This window comes from Petaurus breviceps, unplaced genomic scaffold (assembly GCF_028583685.1).
Source record: "Petaurus breviceps papuanus isolate PSGF00001 unplaced genomic scaffold, PetGlider_PUasm1.0 90650, whole genome shotgun sequence".
In the NCBI taxonomy this organism is placed as follows: domain Eukaryota; kingdom Metazoa; phylum Chordata; class Mammalia; order Diprotodontia; family Petauridae; genus Petaurus; species Petaurus breviceps.
Window position 1 is genome coordinate 561,463 of NW_027187299.1, and position 18,964 is coordinate 580,426.

Consider the following 18,964-nt stretch of genomic DNA (forward strand, 5'->3'; position numbering starts at 1 on the left):
GGAAATTGGATGTCTGTAGACTATGTTTTGTGGCCAGTGTTTTATTACTTGGGCTAAAATTAATGACAGGAATTAGATACCTTAAATTCTGAAATAATAATTCTACAATAAAGATACAAAATCCTAATTATTTTGATTAAAATGTTGTTGAGGTAGTGTGCAATGTCTATTCCAAAAAGTTTTTTTTTCCTTACTGTAATCTAGGAATCCTTGTAGGTTTTTAAGGACCTCTAAGTCATTGTTTTTCAATTCAAAGCATATTATGGACAGGTAAAAAAGTCTGAATTGTTTGAAGTGGGCTATTCTGTCCTTTAAGATCTCAGTTTTAGCTTCTTTGCTTGAGAGACTAAGCCAGACAGCAAAGATGAAAGTAAAGGATGTGAGGGAAGGTGGGTGGGATAAGGTAGTTGAAGAAAAACATAGTTGAAGTCGTCCACTGAAACTTAATTATGTTTAGGATTTACTTATAAAATATTCCATGAATTTTTGTCTCCATAAGCCATTTCAGTTTCTTCTTATTCTTGCTTTCTAATATTCATTCTTGCTGTTCATACCCTAAAACTAAATTTGTTGCTGATGTGTTTTCTTATTTCTAAAAATAGCTAATTACTAAATTTAAAAATTATTACATGTTGTGGGAATATCAGAAATTAATTTATTGAATTTATGTTAGAGAATATTACTGATGAGCTACCTAGAAATAAAAATTTAAAGGATTGTTTAGATAGTTTTAGTTTTTTTTTTTTTTCAAATCTCTAAACTTTTGTTGCCTATGGAATTGGCTACTACCTAGAGTTTTCTATTTTCTTTCTCCACATTTCAGGCATGAAATACATCCTCTAAGAGTTTGGCTTCAGAGTTTGGGAGAGATCTGTTGGGATATTGTTTTTTTTTTAAATAATCTATTGACCCAAAATGTGGTACTTTAAAAGAAAGTAAACTGAAATGAATATGCATATATATGTATTATATCAAATGACAGTGAAATGCATCTCAATATAGATCAATGTGATTTGATATATGTGTATATATTTCACATATATGTGTATGTATATACATGTATATGTATGTGTTATGTTAGCCTACATATTGCAATGCATTTTATATTTGAAAACATTGTCTTTTGGGGCATCCGGTTTTTTTCAACTTCTTATTTCTCTAGCCTTTGATTTTGCCCACTGTATTGTTGAATAGAGCAGTGAATTCTTAGATTTGACTGATTTCCAGTAATTTAATTGTGATGTTTGCTTTTTGTTCATTTCCATGTGTTATTTGGGTGAAATTAATTTGGTTTGTATCCTTATCTGACATTAAATGGATCTCATGTTTCATTTTGATTGACCTGCTTGACTAATATAAAATATTAATGTTTGTTTCATGACCAGTAAGAGTTTTCCCATTCTACTTCCTAAACATTGTTATAGTTTTGTTTTATTGTTATTATTATTCATGTTTAACATTTGTGGAATACCTCAAATATGTTCAGTGTTGAACTATGTAAGATCTAACTTGTCTGCTGTTCTTGTAAGAAAAATTTGGACTTAGCACTATACACCTTCCTTCTTTTTTATCTAATAGTGCTGAGATCTATAATTAGGAATTTTCTTGCTCAAAGATTAAACCTACCTTTTGTACCAGAATATATACTCTATAATCAGTGAAGTACAGTTGTATAACCTTAGCATTCCAATCAAATAGTCTTCTGAGAATACAAGGAACCTTAGTATTTTTTTTCTTTTTGTATATAATCTTAAATTAGTAATTACTGTGCTTCCCCACCACTATTTCTGCTACCTTTTTCTTGAATATTTTAGCCACTTCCATCAAGTACTACTTCCTATGTTTTGATTTCCTAATCAGCCAGGTTGGTGAGCAGTGTATGAAATGTTTTGTATTTCACTTCAAATAATAGTAAATGAAAAAAATCTGTTTTGTACTTAGAAAATTCAGTGAAATCCCATAAAGCCCTATGTGTAGTAACAAAGTGTACTCTAAAGTACACTTTTTTATTTTAGGTAGTATTTATGGAAGTTGTACCTTTTCAGGTTTTAACTTTTGCCTTTAAGAAATGTCACTGAGGATTCTTATCCTAAACTGTGAAACGACTATTTTAACAATTTTTTGTTATAAAAACCAACAGCATATATTGCCACTGGAAGGCCCTGGTTATCTTTTTATTTAAAGAGAGACAAAGCTCACAATTTGTTGCCTTTTTTTTTTTGTATGATTTACATAGTATTCAGTGAATGATTTTATGGAAGCAAAAAATAGCTGTGAAACTTAGGCTTTGTGTTTTTTGGCAGAATTGACAACTGTGCTTTGTGAACATTGAATTACTAAAACTGATAAGTCTTTGTTGACTTAAGAATTTCTTCAGAAAATGGATGAGAAGGGAAAGAAACAAAAAACTGTACCCATACATGGCGTATGATGTATGATGGCCATAGATTAATTGTTAAATATTGCCTTTAGTTATTAAGGTTGAAATTATTTCTAGAATAGTGTTTTTTGTCATAAGACCTTTATTCACAGTATCTGTAAGGAAGTCTGGAAGTATTTCTAGATGTGTTGTTGATTTTCATATTTAGGTTTTTATTTGTCTCCTGAAATGTTCTTCTTTGAGAGAAATGAGTTGTTTTAAGTGTCAGTACTGCTGTAAAGCAGACTAAAAAATGAACTATTTAGTGTAGCTTTAGATTTTGTATTGAAGTTACTTTCTCTTAATTCTGAAATAAGTGTACTTGTGATGTTTTTGTGCTAATGTAGGTTTTTTTCTACATGTTGTTTATATGGTGATTTGTGGAGTTTTTTCTGCAAATGCTAGGAATACTCCTAAATTACAGAAAGAGTACATTGCTGAGAATGCTTAAAATGATTTCATGTTTGTATTTATAGCTGTTTCATTTTGGAGGAGTGACATATGTTCAACATATCCATTTTGTTGGAATTTTAAGTTTGGTAGACTCTATAAAAGGTTATTTTCATAAAAGAAGGCATAAGTAAACCAGAAATTAAATGTAAGACATTGCCTAGAGGAATTAGTGAAATGAGCAGAATCTGCTTGTATAAGGTCAAATGATACCTTTGTCAGTTAACATATTTGACTACACTCCAACACATGGTTTTAAGGTTAAGAGATCTTAAAAGATTAGCTACCTGCAAGTGAAAGGTTTGATTATGGTTTGGTTTGGTTTACCCTAAACCTAGAAATACCTAAATAAAAGAGGGAAATATTCAATAAAAAATAAAATGACTGTGGAGTCTAATGAATGTTAAACAAAATGTTTTAACATTTTAAAAAGATGCAGTTTGTTACAGTCAACCTCACTAGTTCCTTGGTATACAGCACCACTTCAGTTCTTCTAGCTGTTGATGGAAATTTTCTTTAAATGAAGGCATTTTTACCTCTTCACTTTCTGTGAAAGCTTCTCTTGCTACCATTTTTAGTGATAATATTAATTTGAAAATCAGAAAATTTCATGCACTTGGAACCTGCTGTTCCCAGGAACAATCGCATCCACGATATTTATCAGTATATGTGGGTTGGAACTGAAAAACTTATCAAGTGTCTTTTATTAACTGCAATTTTTTAAACCTTTCAAGAGATGAAACGAATAAGGAGGAAGATGAAGATGAGGAAGAAGCAGAAGAAGAGGAGGAGGAGGAGGAGGAGGAAGAGGAAGATGACGACGATGACAACAATGAGCAAGAGGAGTTTGAATGCTATCCACCAGGCATGAAAGTTCAAGTGCGGTATGGACGAGGGAAAAATCAGAAAATGTATGAAGCTAGTATTAAAGATTCTGATGTCGAAGGTGGAGAGGTCCTTTACTTGGTGCATTACTGCGGATGGAATGTGAGGTAACTGAGTTTTAGCTAGTGATTACTACCTAAAAATACTTCTAAAATACTTTTCTATTTTAAACACGAATTGATTGTTGAATTACAGGCTTGTTAATATTCTATTAAGGTCATTGTACCATATCAAAAATATGGATTTTTAGCATGTAAATTCCACATTTAGTGACTTTCTTTATAGTTCTTAATGTTTTGAGTGCTACATCTTAGATTATAGAATAAAGAAAAAATAAAGTCTTGACAGTTTTTATGGTAACATCTGTAGCTTAAGAAAATCAACTTTAAGTGGTGCAGTGATAGAAGATAATATTTTTTAAAAGGTTAAAGACTTTAGAACTTCTCACTGTCTCCGAGCCAGTTATCAGGTCATCTGCTTTTTGCATATTCAACTGCATTGCTGCATTATCTTCTTCGTAATCTTCTTAAGTCATCTTTATTTCATTTTGTTCAGTAGTCAGGGATGAGATTCTGAAAACTTTACCTTCTTCAAGAAGGCTCTTATTCTCCAGTTATCTCCTCATCAACAGGCCTTGCATTGTAACTTCATTTCAGCAGCAACAGAAGTTTTTTTGGACCATCTCCTACACTGGCAAACATCATAACTGAAAGAATTCAACTCTACTCAAAGGAATAGTTGGATGGCACTTTTCAGCTGCCACTGACCTGGGGAACAGAATTTCAAGGCTGAAGTTCAGTCTTGGGTTATACTACAATTCTTATCTTGAATGAGTAGTGTCTTGGGCTTATGTAGCCAAACTTGACCCAAATAAATTCTTCGTGAAACTTAAATAGACACAGTAGATTTTAGGATTCTGACACTTTAGTTGTCTGCTTAACAAATGGACTTAACTTGGAACATCCGTTATTGTATCTGGAACTTATATATAGCTATATGTATGTATATATATATAGCTATATATAATATAGCTAGTAATATAAATATTGTCTTCTTAAAAATATAGATAGAAATTGTCCGGAATACCTTTCTGAGGTACTTCACAGAGGATTGTCATTCTTTTATTTAACTTCCTTGTAGAGTATGGTTCAGGCTAATGACAATATTGTCAGGAAGACCTCATCTAAAATTTTCGACTTCTTAAAAGCAGGTTTTTGCTGTCATGTTCCAGCAATGGAAAGGATTGGAGGCACTGCCTAATCCACTTACTTTTCTCATTCTGTGAAAACTATAATTTCAATCCATCCTGATGCTTGGGATACCATAGCAACTCGAGTGCTAAGGAAAACCTCAAGAATATTGTCTGGGATTCATTCTGCTCATTCCAAACTAAGAAGATTTCCGGATTTTAAAGTGCCTACGTCAATTCACAGATATAACAGAATCACATTAGTTGTACATGAACATAAGATGTTTCAGATGATGTGGAGATAATAGTTTTTCAGTTCAACACTGTACATAAATTAAATATTCAGCTATCATTTGTTCTAATGCTGTCTAAATAGTATGTTTTTCCTAAACTGAAAGTCTGGTTTCTGAAATACTTACATGAAGATAATTGGGAGCTGAAAGATAGATATTATATCAATATGTTGACCAGTTTTTAATAATTAGTCATTTTAAAAAGTGGACTTTTCATATGAAGACTATTAACTGTAACTAGCTTCTTCTCTGTTATACAAACCCATAAGATACTGGGTTTGACTAGGAAGATTAACCATCAGAAATAAAAAATTGCTAAGTGTATCATATACCGATAGCCATAGGTAGGTATTATCTAATCACTTAAGTCAGTTTTGAAGCATTTCACTCTCTTTTCAACCCTCATCCTAAATTTTCACTAGTAGTTAAATTATAATAAGAAACTGTTTCTCTGCTGTCATCGATCCAATACTTTAAATTTAGTGAACAAGGTAAAGGATTTAGGGGGTTTTCTAACCTGTGCATGGTATATAATCTCTCTAAATATTGATTCATTGATTAATTAAATCATAATGCTCAGATTTTTTTGAGAATAGCAGTTGAAAGGTTAATATAATAATTTTTCAGCTCAGAAATTTTGTCCTCATATTTTATTTTGAACAGGGTGAGCTAAGGGGAATAAATGTGTAGTTTGTTCCAATATATAGAAAAGAAGGTTGAAGTGTTTTTGAGATTTTAAGTTGGGACAGAATTCAGCAAAATAACCTTTTAACTGTAACTCATCACTGAGAAGGTGATAGGATAGGACATTTTCAACAGCCAGATTTTTTTTTTTAAGTTGTGGTTTTTATTGAAAAACAAAATGGACCATTGGGTAGATGACTCTCCTAACATAATACAAAAATCTTGCAGGATTCAACAAAATAGTTTGAAAAAAATTCATACACCTCCATGCAATAGTAGTTAGATTGTAACATTAGTAATAATTTTGTGATTTTTGCAACATCTTTTCTCAAGCATATCTAGTGATGACTGTAACAAATTTCATTAACTCTCCAGCCATTTTTAATTTCCTCCCTTATTTTGGGGGCCTAGGATAGTGTTCATAAATTCACACAGAAAGAGTGATGAAAATCAGAAATGTGGATCTGTTCTGTGAAGATACAAGTAGGTGGTTAGTGTTTTCTTGAAGTTACTTACTTGAAGTAGGAACAGTATAAAATAAGAAATTATGAATCTCTTTTCCTCCCAATTTAGAGTCTCCCTGAAGGTGTTATGGTATTAATGCGAACAAAGAAATATTAGTTATAGATTACAGAGTGAGATTTTTCATGTATGTGTGAGATTCTGTCATATCTAAAAATCATAATTTTCTAGTACCTAAATATAAAATTCAAAGAGTAATTAGCATAAGTTTTTGAAAAATTTGATTGTGGTTTTCATGATTTTATAACATTTCTTAGCTAATTGGCTGGATTTTTTTTTTCTGATTTCTGGAAGTGAATTTTGACACTTATTAATTGCTGTCATTTTAATTTGTGCCCATTTTTTTACCTGAGAAAGCTGTTAGGTTATTTATAGAATATAAATAGCAAATATTTCTTTTCTTCAATTTGTAAGATTTGTGATTTTACTTTGAATACTCTAGGTAGCATTTCAGAGTCCATAAATTGACCTGATTTTGGTGAATTTTTGTATAAGACCTATATAAATTAGGACTGTGATTCTTTGTGAGTATAATGACAGAGCATTATTCTGTTTGGGCATATCAGATATTTTAGAATGTTTTAAAGAACATAATACCAGGCCACATAGGTTACTAATAGTTACTAATAATATTATTAAAGACTTTAAAATGTGAAAAAGGCAACAGTGCCTAATGGATAAATAGCCAGCCTCATAATCAGGAACATTAAAAATCCTGATTGACACATATTAACTGTGTGATTCTGGGCTAGTCATTTAATCTCTCAGTGCCCCAAGCAACTCTCAAAGATTGTAAATTACAAATGAGTCAGATGAGTTGCCAATCTGCATTGGTTGAGGGAGTTTACATACCAGTGGAATCAAATGTCCAGCACCTCTATCTCCCCCACCTTCCCTCCACCCACTTTGTTGCCTCCTTTTGACTGTATCATTAGCAAAAAGAAATTCTACCAGAATGTTGGTGGGGGAAATTATTCTTTGATTTAACCATTTTGCTGTGTTAGCATTCATAATCAGAGTTTTGGCAGAGTGTTTGAAACTATTAGGTAAAATTGGCTGTTTGGTTTATCTATGGTGAAACATGAACTGTTTAGAAAGAGTTGGATTAAAAATAGTCATCTTTTTAAAAGGGGGGATGAGTTGAAATATTCTCAAGTGTATTTATTAATTCACTGAACCATTATAGAAACAACATGTTTTATGGGGATTAGAAACTTATCTGAGTGTTTATCTTTAGGAGAATATTTTAAGACTTTCCAGTTGTAAGATACGGCATATGGTCAGTAGCTGACCTTTTCTCATTTCAAGCACATTCCTTGTGGCACATTAAAAAATTAAGTCAAAAAACATTTTCTGTTTCTAGTTTTCTTCAGATATTTAACCATGGAAGCATGAACCCAGGCTTTAAGTTTTGAAAACATTTAACTTTGAAATGAATTTTAGGGGCGGCTAAGTGGCGTAGTGAATAAAGCACTGACCCTGGAGTCAGGAGTCAGTCAGTTCAAATCTGGCCTCAGACACTTAACACAAAAACTAGCCATGTGACTTTGGGCAAGTCACTTAACCCCAATTGCCCTATCTCCTCCCCTCCATGACATAAATAAATTTTATTTAGAAAAATGAATTTTAAAATTCTTTCAAGTGTGCATTATACTTAAAATTACTTAAAATCTGCCAGTATTGCCTTGAGGATGATTGACTTATGTATTTTTTTTTGTGCAATAGAATAAAAGGACAAAGATAGGTTGTCTTTAAAAATCATATAAGAGTAAGGTTCATTAATTGCCCCCTTTCAAAGGATAAATTTTCTTATCCATAAAATTTACCAAGTGAGACAATATAGTATAGTGGGTAAGTGACTTGAAGTTGTGGATTAAAATTTTGCTTCCAGCACACATTGATTGCTGTGTGACTCTTGTTAAGTCAGTTAACCTCTGAGTTACCTGGTCAACTCCTTAAAGACTCTTCTTTTTAGAGGAGTTACTGCTGATGGAAAGGGGTTGTGCATACCAGGATTTCTGTATACCAGTGAAATCACAATTCCAGACAACAATGAGAAAAACAAAGTTTACCAAAATTAAGATTTAAATATCTCATTGTTTGCCTCCTCTATAGTGCGTTAGTCAGAATCGTGACCATTGCATGTTGACAGTAATTTTGAATTATGGGCAATAGGTAAAGTTATTTACTTCTCAAACTTCTCTTATTAGTTGATATTTGTTGCATACTAACTATAACCACTCCCATTAATTGAAATATGCACATTTTAATCAGTCAGCAAATATGTATTGAGTAACTTATATGCAATGAAGAAGTATAAGTGGCTCTACTTTAAAGGAACTTATATTCTGATTGGCAAAATAAGACATACACACACAGATAAAGATAACCAACAGTAGAAGTCAACAGATAAATGTTATGTGAATTCAAAGGATAATATAATCTCTAGCTGAGATTGTCACAGAAGGTTTCTTGGAGGAAGTGGATCAAGTCAATAGTCATTTTATTAAGTGCCTGCTATGTTCCAGGCAGTGTACTAAGTATTGGGGATACAGAGAAAGCCAAAAACAAACAAGCCGGTCCTTGTTCTTAAGGACATCATGGTCTAATGGAGGAGCCAATGTGCAAAGTTATGTTCTGTTATGTTATGTCCAAACAAGATATATACAGGATAAATTGAAGATAATCTTAGAAAGAAGGCACTAAGATTAAGGACTGGGGAAGTCTTCTTGCAAAAGATGGCACTTAAATGAGACTCAAAGGAAGCAAGGGAAGTTATGAGGTAATGATGAGGAAGGAGAGAGTTCTAGGCATGTGTGACAGACCATGAAAATGACAAGTCATGAGATGGAGTATCTTGCATGAGGAACAGCAAAGAGTCAGTCTGATGTCATTGGGTCAAATTATATTTGGGGAATGAGGTGCAAGAAGACTGGAAAAGTAGGAAGGGGCCCCATTGTAAAGGACTTTAAAGGCCAAATAGGGAATTTTATATTTGTTCCTAGAAGTAATAGGGAGCCACTGGACTTTATTGAATGGGGGGAGGGACAGTTTAACATGGTAAATTGTACTTGAGAAAGATCAGTTTTTTGAGTGGAGAGAGATTTATGGCAGGGAGATGAACCAACTGGCTATTGCAATATTCTAAGTGTAAAGTAAAAAGGGCTTGCCACCAGTGTGGTAGCAATGTCAGAGAAGGTAAGGGGGCATATATGAGAGATGTAATAAAGGTAAAATACACAGGACTTGGCAACTGATTGGATGTGGTAGGTGAGAGAGAATGACAAGGATGACAACTCGTTTGTGAACCTGAATGATTGGAAGAATGGCTGTCCTCTGGACAATAATATGAAAGTTTGGAAGAAAGGAGGATTGGGTGGAAAGATAGTCAAGTTCACTTTTGGACATGTTGAGTTAAAGAGTCAATGGAACATCTAGTTTAAGTTGTACACTGTCCTATTGGAGATGTGAGATTAGAGGTAAGGACAGAAGTTAGGGCTGGACAAATATATCTGAGAATTATCTGCACAAAAATGATCATCTAAATTGGATATGATTTACATAGGCAGAAGAGAGTAGGAAAAACATTTCTGACAGGAAAATTCAGTTTCAATTAAACATTTATTAAGTAACTACTATTAACAAGACACTATGCACTGGAGATATAAAAATGAAAAAATAATAGCATCCCAGCTCTCAGGGAGCTGGTGAGAGATAGCTAAGATTCTCTCTCTCTCCCTCTCCCTCTCACATACATATATATGTATGTATATACACATATATTTATATATATTACACATATTAATGTGCATGTACATATAATTAATATATTAAAAATAATAAAGGAGATTTAAAAGATTGGGCTAAAAGATTAAAAAAGGAGGGATCACTTCTAATTACACCCTGATGAAAACTTCATAGAAAAGGTGGTTTTTGAGGTGTCTTAGAAAGAATGCCAAGAGACAGAATTGGAAAGGAGTACCTTAGGCATGCACAGAGCTGGAACCTAGACAACTTGTTGGAACCAAATTATAAAGTCCTTGAATGCAATTTTTGCTTTAATCAGTAGGCAGTAGAAAAAAAGTTTTTGAGCATAAGTGATGTAATATAAACTGTTATTTGAGAAAGTTTACTTTGACAGTGATGTGAAGGATGGATTGTAGAAGGGAGAGACTATTGGCATGGAAATCAGTTAGTTGGCTGTTGTAATAATTGTCTTTTCTGGATCATCATTCATGTCTTGCTCCCTGTTTGTGAGTATACCTAAAGTTCTTTTTCTTTCCCTCTCTCCGTCTCTCTCCGTCTCTCTCCGTCTCTCTCCGTCTCTCTCTCTCTCTCTCTCTCCCTCTCCCTCTCCCTCTCCCTCCCCACCCCCTCTCTCTAATAGATGACTCCCATATCCAGAGCTCTACCCTGTATCACAAACACCCTGTTGGACATTTCTCTCCGAATATCCCATATTCATCTCAAACTCAACATACCCAAACAGAACTCATGGTCTTCCTCCCTTCCAACCCTCCCCCCCCTTCATAGGTTCCATATTAATGTTGAAGACATCATCATCATTCTCATCCCAGTTAACAACATCTTAATAATCCTTGACTCTTCATTTTCTCTCCTGACCTCCAATCTCTACCCTCTTCCATATGCAGTCCATTGTCAAGTCTTGCCAGTTCTTCCTCCCCAACAATTCTCACATCTGTCTCCTTCCCTTCATTCATAAAGCCTCCATCAAGCCCACATCACCTCTTACCTAGGCTGTTGAAATAATTCCCTAATTGGTTTCCCTTTCCAGTTTTCCCTTTATCCATTTGATCTAGTCAACTCCCAAATTAATATTCCTAAAATATATGTCTGACTGGGGGTAGCAGCAACCACACTGGCATACCCAGGATGGCATCTTTTTGAATTACATTCATTAGTTCAGGGGAAAAATCAGCACCCTGAACTTCAGACAAAATCAAAACAAAGAAAATACAAGCAGAGAAATAAAGACCAACAGACAGGGCTTCTAACTGTTTGAGAAATTAGCAGAGATCAAAAGATAGATCCAGCTGTCACAACAAAGCAATACATGCATAGTTACCAGAGAGAGAAGCACCAGCATCTGGGTTTTTCATATCCTGGGTGGGGGCTCTTTAACAGCTACCCAAAGTTTCACCTGGTCAGATCACAAGAACACTCCTTCAATGAGTGAGCCCCATGTAACCTTGGAGTATATGTGCCCTTTTTAGAGCCAGAGGGCATCACAATCCTCATGACTCAGGGCCTAATTAGAAATTAACAAAAGGTGTGAAAGCCTTCCAAGAAGCAAGGCTCCTCTAAGCAAGCTTCCCTTAATGGACTCCATGTGAGGCCTGTTAAAGGGGGGGTGGGGTGGGTGGGTGGAATCTTATATTCTTTTAACATTACACCAGGTCACTTCCCCCTACCTAAGAAGCCACAGTGGGATTCTTCTTTCCACTAGATAAAATATAAACTTATTTGTTTGGCATTTAAAAGTCCTTCAAATCTAGGTCCAACTTAATCTTTCTAGGATGATTTCACATTATTACTTCTCATATACTCTTGTGTTCAAGCCAGACTGGTCTTGCTGGTCCCTACATATAATATCCTATTCCTTCCCTTTGCAAAGGCCCTCCTCCTTACTTCCACCTCTTAGAATCCCTTCAGGGTTCAGCTCAGTTGCCCTATCACACACAAGATCTTTTCTGAACTCCACAGGTATTCATAGCCTTACCCCTCCCCCAAATTACTTTGTATATTTATATTTCCTTGTCTTTACAGGTATTGTATCCCTCCAAAAGAATGTAAGCTCCATATTGGAAAAATCTCTCTAATTTCTGTCCTTGAACCCTAGCCCTTAGCACAGTTATTTGCACACATTAGGTATTTAATATTTTTTTTTCCTTAATTCATTTGGAGGTATGGAGGTTCCAGAATTTAAGAAGGTAGCACCCCAGCTCAGTCAGATCTCTTGCAGCTTGTTTTAAGGGAATAGCAGAAAATAAGGCTAGAAATAGAAAGGTAGATTGTGCAAAACTGTTGAAAAGTCTTAACTTGCAGAATAAGGAGTTTGAACCTAGTCTTATAATGGGATCGTTGCAAGGTTTCCATCAGGAGAAGGATATGATCAAAGCCTTCCATGACTTTATCTCCTCTGTAGCCAGCTTCCAGTTATCTGTGGGAAGGAGTTGAGAGCATGATGATTGTATGTGGGCCAGTAATCTCCCCCACTTAACCTTTGATAGAAATTGCTAATTTAGAGCAGCTACATAGTGCAGTAGATAGAGTACTGGGCCTAGAGTCAGGAAGACTCATTTACCTTCTTGAGTTCAGATCTGGCCTCAGATACTTACTTGCTTTGTGACCCTGGGCACAAATCTCTTAACCCTGTTGGCCTCAGTTTCCTCATTAGTAAAAGGAGCTGGAGGAGGAAATAGCAAACCACTCCAGTATCTTTGCCAAAAAAACTTCAGATGAGGTCACGAAGAGTTGGACACATTTGAAATGACTCAACAGCCACAAATGGCATAGTTCAGAGAGCACTGGATTGGTAGTCAGAAAATTAAGTTTTTCTAGTCCTAACTTTGTATTAACTGAACTATATGACAAAGCAATCTTATCTGTCACCAGTGAATTGCCCAGCTGCCTCTTAACAGGGTATCTAAGTTTGAAAATACTATAATGCAATTAAAGTTATCTATGTAAAGCTTCATCTCTGGAAATTGGTTCAGTTGCAATGGAACATTTGCAGCAATAAGACCATTATTTAAATGAAAAAGACAAATTTGATTTAGAGCTTAAAGATAAATGAATACAAAAATATTTAAATTAATAACTTTTAGTGACAGAAAAATTATGCAGATAAGGTGTACCTAAACTACTGATGTCTGCTTGCTGTTGCTACTATTCCTTTCCTGATCCATTTTTTTCTTCCTTTGTTGCCTTTTTTCCTCATTTAAAATAATTTCTTGATTTTTTTCTAGCTTCCCTCCTTACTTCAGTGTTTCCCTTTTTGATTGTTTGCATTCTAAGTAATATCAATGAATTATTAATATATTCCATTAATTTCATAGCCTGATGGTTGTTAATAACAGTACTAGTAATTCACATTCCTAAAACACTTTACTTTTTCCAAAGTACTTTCTCTTGCACCGACCCTCTAATTAAAGTAGTACAAGTACTTTTGGAAACTGGAGTCTATGAAACATTCTAAAAACATAGATTGGAGAAGGAAATGCAGAAGGGCAAACAAACAAGCTGGACAGCATTGGTACTAACATGTAAATTTTCACAATATACTTTAAAATAAGCTATACATATTAGAGATTTTGTGGTTTTAATAAAAAAGGAGTCGTCCTCCCCCCCTCCCCCCCCAAAAAAAAGGAATCTGGCAATTTAAGTCAGGTTAAGTGACTAAACCATAGTCACACAAGAGTTAGTGTTGGTGCTGGAATTTGAACCTAGGTCTCCTGGTGCCAAATTCCAGCTCTTTCTTTTAAACAAGGACACCTCCATACTCAGAACCCTAGTAAACATCACATGATCATCCATTCCACTTTTTATTGTTGCATCTGATTTCCTCTTAACATCTGATTCCATTAGTAATTGTCATACATACTTGCAGAACTACCATTACTTCTAAATTTTCCTTAAATTCCTTTTGATAAGAAAGGATAAGTCACTGGAGTATAATAACCATTATCATCACCCCCTTAGCCCCTTTCTGTCTTTAGTCATCTTCTAGCTTCACATTCTCATATCACGAAATGAAAATGGAGAATTTATTGAAATAAAAAAAAAAACTATTTGCCATTTTGGAAACCAAATGCATTATGACCTGAACAAATTCACTGAGTTTATTTATTTAATTCTTGATATCCTTAGTAATATTTAGTCTCTCTCATATAGAGAAGTAAAAAAAATGTGAGATTAATTTGAGTTCAAAAGGCAAGGTTGCTTTTCAAGAATTATAATGATAATAATAGGGGAAATGGGAAGAGAATAAGCATTTTTACATGACGCCTTTTACAAATAACTCACTCATGTACACAAGTTTTGTGAGGTAAGTGCTATTATTATCCCATTTTATAGTTGAAACTGAAGCAGAGGTTAAGTAACTTGCTCAGGGTCAAACAGCTGGTAAGCATCTAAGGTCAAATTTGAACTGCGATCTTCCTGACTCCAGGCCCAGCACTTTATGTACTGTGCCTCCTTACTGCCCTACATTTATAATGAATTTAGCATTTTAAGTTGCAGCATGCTTTATAGACAGTATTACCCTTTAATCTTCACTATAATCCTGTGAGGTAAGTGTTGCTATCATCTATGGATGAAGAAACTGAAACTCCGGTTAAATTACTTCCTTAGGGTCATGCTCATCAGAAGTGAGGCAGGATTTGAACTCGGTATTATTGAATCCAAGCCTAATGTTTCATATATGTTTTATACTAACTAAAGCTCCTATCCCTGTATGAAGTATGCATATTTTCATCAATCAGCAAATATTTATTGAGTACTTATATGCAAATCACTGCAGAAATATATGGAGATAAATGAATACAAAATAGAAGAAATGTAGAAAATGACCTCCATGTTCAAGGAGCTCATAGTTAAGTTGATGTGACAAGACAACCAACCAGAGAAGTCAGGTGCTCTGTAAGTCCAATGTCTAGGACTTGACTAAGTGAGTCTCCTTTGTCCTTTAGTCTATCCCGGATCCATGGAGAAGTAGTAATTTTGTTTGTGGAAAAAAAGGGGATTGATTGGAATCCAACAGCAGGGGTTGGTTTTTGTGATAATGATAATAATCGCTCATGTTTATAATTCTCTAGGACTTCACCATTTGCAAATCATTTCCATACCGTGCAAAGCACATGTTCTGCCCCTCTGCCTCTTAGAAAAGAAAAATGTTCCTCCTATATTTTATATATATAAATATATATATATATATAAATTCTCTTCAGCATAATTTGAGCACATCATTATATTTCTTTTCTTCTCCCCTTTCTTATCACTTCTCAACTTAGTTCCTTCATTCTTTGCTTTCTTTGCTTTCCTAATTCATATTGTTCTGCATTTTTCTCCTTCCCTTTTCTCCTAGGTTATCCAGTGCTTCAAGCATTTTGGCTTTGTATACCATTGTGTTCTAGGGTGTTTGTTGTAAGAAAGTATGATTCATTTTTGCAAATCATACTGTTTACCCATTAAGTGCAAATTATGTTAATGGTATCCATTTCATCTTCTTGAGAAGGCTAAGCAGTTTTCATGGTGCCATAAAAAGTCATTGAATATCTTTGAAGCCTGGGAAAACCTACTTCTTAATACAAAATTCAAATCTGTTTTGGAACAAGCTATTAAACTGCAACCAAGGCCAGACATCCAATGCGCTCTCTTTGGAAAATGGCTGCAGCTCTTTTTGGCACGATTTCCCCTTCTTTATCGATCCATTCCCATTTCTTTTGTTCATCACCTGTTCCATTTGTTTCTCTTCCCATTTTCTCTGCTAACCCAAATTCCTATTTATTTTTTTCTAAACCACCTAAATGTTCTAAACATGCTATCTACCTTCCTAATGTATTTCAGATTATTGGTCATCCTATAATAACAGATAATAATAGCAGCTAGCATTTACATAGCACTTTAAGGTTTACCATGTATTTTACATTTATTATTTCATTTGGTCCTTACAGCAGCCCTATGAGGTAGGTGGTATTATCATTCCTATATTATGGATGAGAAAACTTCAACTAATAGAGGCTAAGTGACTTTCCCAATGTCACACTAGTGTCGAATGAGGCAGGATTTGAACTCAGGTCTTCCTGACTCCAAGTCTAGTACTCCACCTACTGAATTGCCTACCTGTCTCTTAGCAGTGTATCTAAGTTTGAAAATAGATAAATGAATACAAAAATATTTACATTAATATTTTAAAATAGCTTTTTACTTTATGAGTTTGGAAATAGTGAAAACAAAATTTTTGTACTACAGAAGCATTGTACTTTTTGTTTTTGATTTTATGTAAGGTTGGCTTTTCAGGTGGAGAGGTTGTTTTTGTATTTACAGAATAACTTAGTTGCTTTGTTGTAAATCCTATGTCAAAATTTTCTTTATACTTAGTCAAGTCCCATTTGACAGTTTAGAACTTGGGAAGTTCCTTTCCACATAGGGTATATTTTGCTTATGACTCAATACAGTATACACTCTTTCTTTAAATCCACCTATTAGCAATATTAATTTTGGATATTTATAACACATATCCCTATTTATTTTACCCTTTAATGATCATAATCATCATTGCCACATGAGCTAAAAATAACACAAAATTTTCTTTTCTTTCCTTTTTTTGGAGAAGGAGGGGCAGAATCTTCCTGTCTCACCTCAGCTGAAAGTAGTGTGGTCACTCACGGGCCCAAACCCTCAGCTGGTGGACATGGAAGCTTTGACCTGCTCCATTTCCAAACTGGTTGAGTTCACCCCTCTTTAAACAGTCTGGTTGCCCCTATTGTCACTCCCTCCTAACCTAATTCCTCTTCCTCAGGGCTTACCATATTGGTAACACAATCCACTTTAGCTGTACACAAGCTCAGAACTCCTGAGCACAAGCAGTCCGCTAGCTTTAGCCTCTTAAGTAGTGGGATTTGTAGGCATTTTTCGGTAGCAGAATAGCAAAATATTTATAACCCTCTTAGCTTTTTATTGTTAATTTCCCATCAGTTTTCCCATCACCTCTTAGAAATATCAGAATTTTTACTTCTGCTCTAGCACAAATAAAGATAAGTATTAAGTTTTTTCTTGAGATTAATTCTGATGTTTTCAAATGCAGATAAGCAAAATTTCATGTGTAAGCTGAATGCAAGGTTTTTAAAAGCCATTTTTAATGTGGGTGAATATTGTCAAAATTTTTATAAGATTTATAATTCTCACAAGTTACTCTTGTAAAATTTTGTGTTTCATTATTATTTTGAGTTCTCTTCCTCTTGTAATCTCCTTTTTTGTTTTTTATATTCCTTTAGTAGGATTTTTTTTTCCATCTGGTTAGTTTGTGAGAAAAATATTTCAGCTTGTCTTAGATCCTGAATTTCTGTTTGGGAAACCAAAGGGAAGTTGTTTAAAAGTTAAATCAGTTTTCATGATGAAACATGTTACCCAGCTCCTGACAGAGAGGTAATAGATTCAGAGTTCAGATTCAGACAGAGATAGATAGATAGATAGATAGATAGATAGATAGATAGATAGATAGATAGATAGATAGATAGATAGATAGATTAGATAGATAGATAGATAGATAAAGATATTTTTTAATGTGCTCGATGCAGGTTTGTTTTGCTTGATTATGTAGTTATTTATTAGAATAGCTTTATTTTTCTTCTGTTTTTAAAGTGGGGGTAAGGAGAGGGGGAGGAGGATTTGAGTTAATTGGAAACAAAATTTAATTTAAAAATAAAATAGTTAATTCTGGTTTAAAAAAAGTTAATTTTATGGGAAGATATGAGACTTTTATTTACTGACTATATTAAATTGTAATTATGTACTGTGCAGTTGGTGATGAACCAGCTGCATGCATTAAAGCATTTCAGACATAGATTTCAAATTCATGTACTATCTTAAGTTGGTAACTAATACTTGTTTAGTTGTGTACTTATGTGTTTTAAAATTTTGTATATTTCAGGCAGTAAATTTTAAAGTGTAAGGCTTATTGATATTATTATTAATATTGACTTGCTTAGGAAACTAAGACTTACATATCATCAAAACCAATTGTAAAGTTATCGACTATGCAGCTGATGTTTAAATTATTTTTGAATCTACCTTCTGGCTATACTTTAACACTTGTCATTAATATATACTTTGAAAATACTCTAATAGATTTCAAATTTTCAGAAATACTAAGACTCTGGATTTAAAGTTAGCATTCTGATTCTTGCTAGTATTTCTTTGTGTCTGGCTACTGAATCAGAGTCCTCTACATTCAAGTATATTTTAATCATAATTTCAATTACTACCGCAAATAATAACAGTATTCTTATAAGGTGGAGAAAAATGACATGTTTTGTCCAAGGCCAGAGTTTGTCCATACCTGAATTAAAATTGACTGCAGCCTGCTTTTTTAATGCGCTCATCCTCTTCAAAAAGCCTAGTGTCTGAACAGATATCTAAGAATTATATGATGGTATTTTCCTTTACTTATAAATATCCATTTACATTTAGTCATTGATTCCTGATACTTTGGTGCTGAGATATTCAGTCAAGTACTGATAATTATATCAAGCTTGTTAATATTGCCTATACTCCTAATAATTTCAGTTGTGCTATCGTCAACTGTATCTGTCTTTCTGACAGCCATTGATCGTGCAGGAAACATTAAGATTTTCCGGCATGTTTTTGCCTTTTCATACTTCTTGCAGACCTGCCCTTTTATTCCTAATTGTCTAGCTCATGTGCAAAATGTTTTAAAATGTTATGTTTATAATGCAAATTTATAAAACTCTGTAATTTCATTTTCCATAAATATTAGTG

The 18,964-nt window shown here is 34.0% G+C and overlaps 1 protein-coding gene across 3 annotated transcripts in view; it reads left to right on the plus strand.

Annotated features, from left to right (window-relative positions):
- The window catches only part of ARID4B (AT-rich interaction domain 4B), a 212,201-nt gene that overhangs the window by 156,660 nt on the left and 36,577 nt on the right, over window positions 1–18,964 (plus strand). For 2 of the 3 annotated variants that reach the window (XM_069064835.1, XM_069064837.1), the window contains exon 17: window positions 3,604–3,861. The exons of the other annotated variant lie outside the window; for it this stretch is intronic. In XM_069064835.1, the coding sequence (XP_068920936.1) occupies window positions 3,604–3,861 (258 nt within the window). The remainder of the gene's footprint in view (window positions 1–3,603; window positions 3,862–18,964) is intronic. 3 annotated transcript variants of the gene reach the window in all.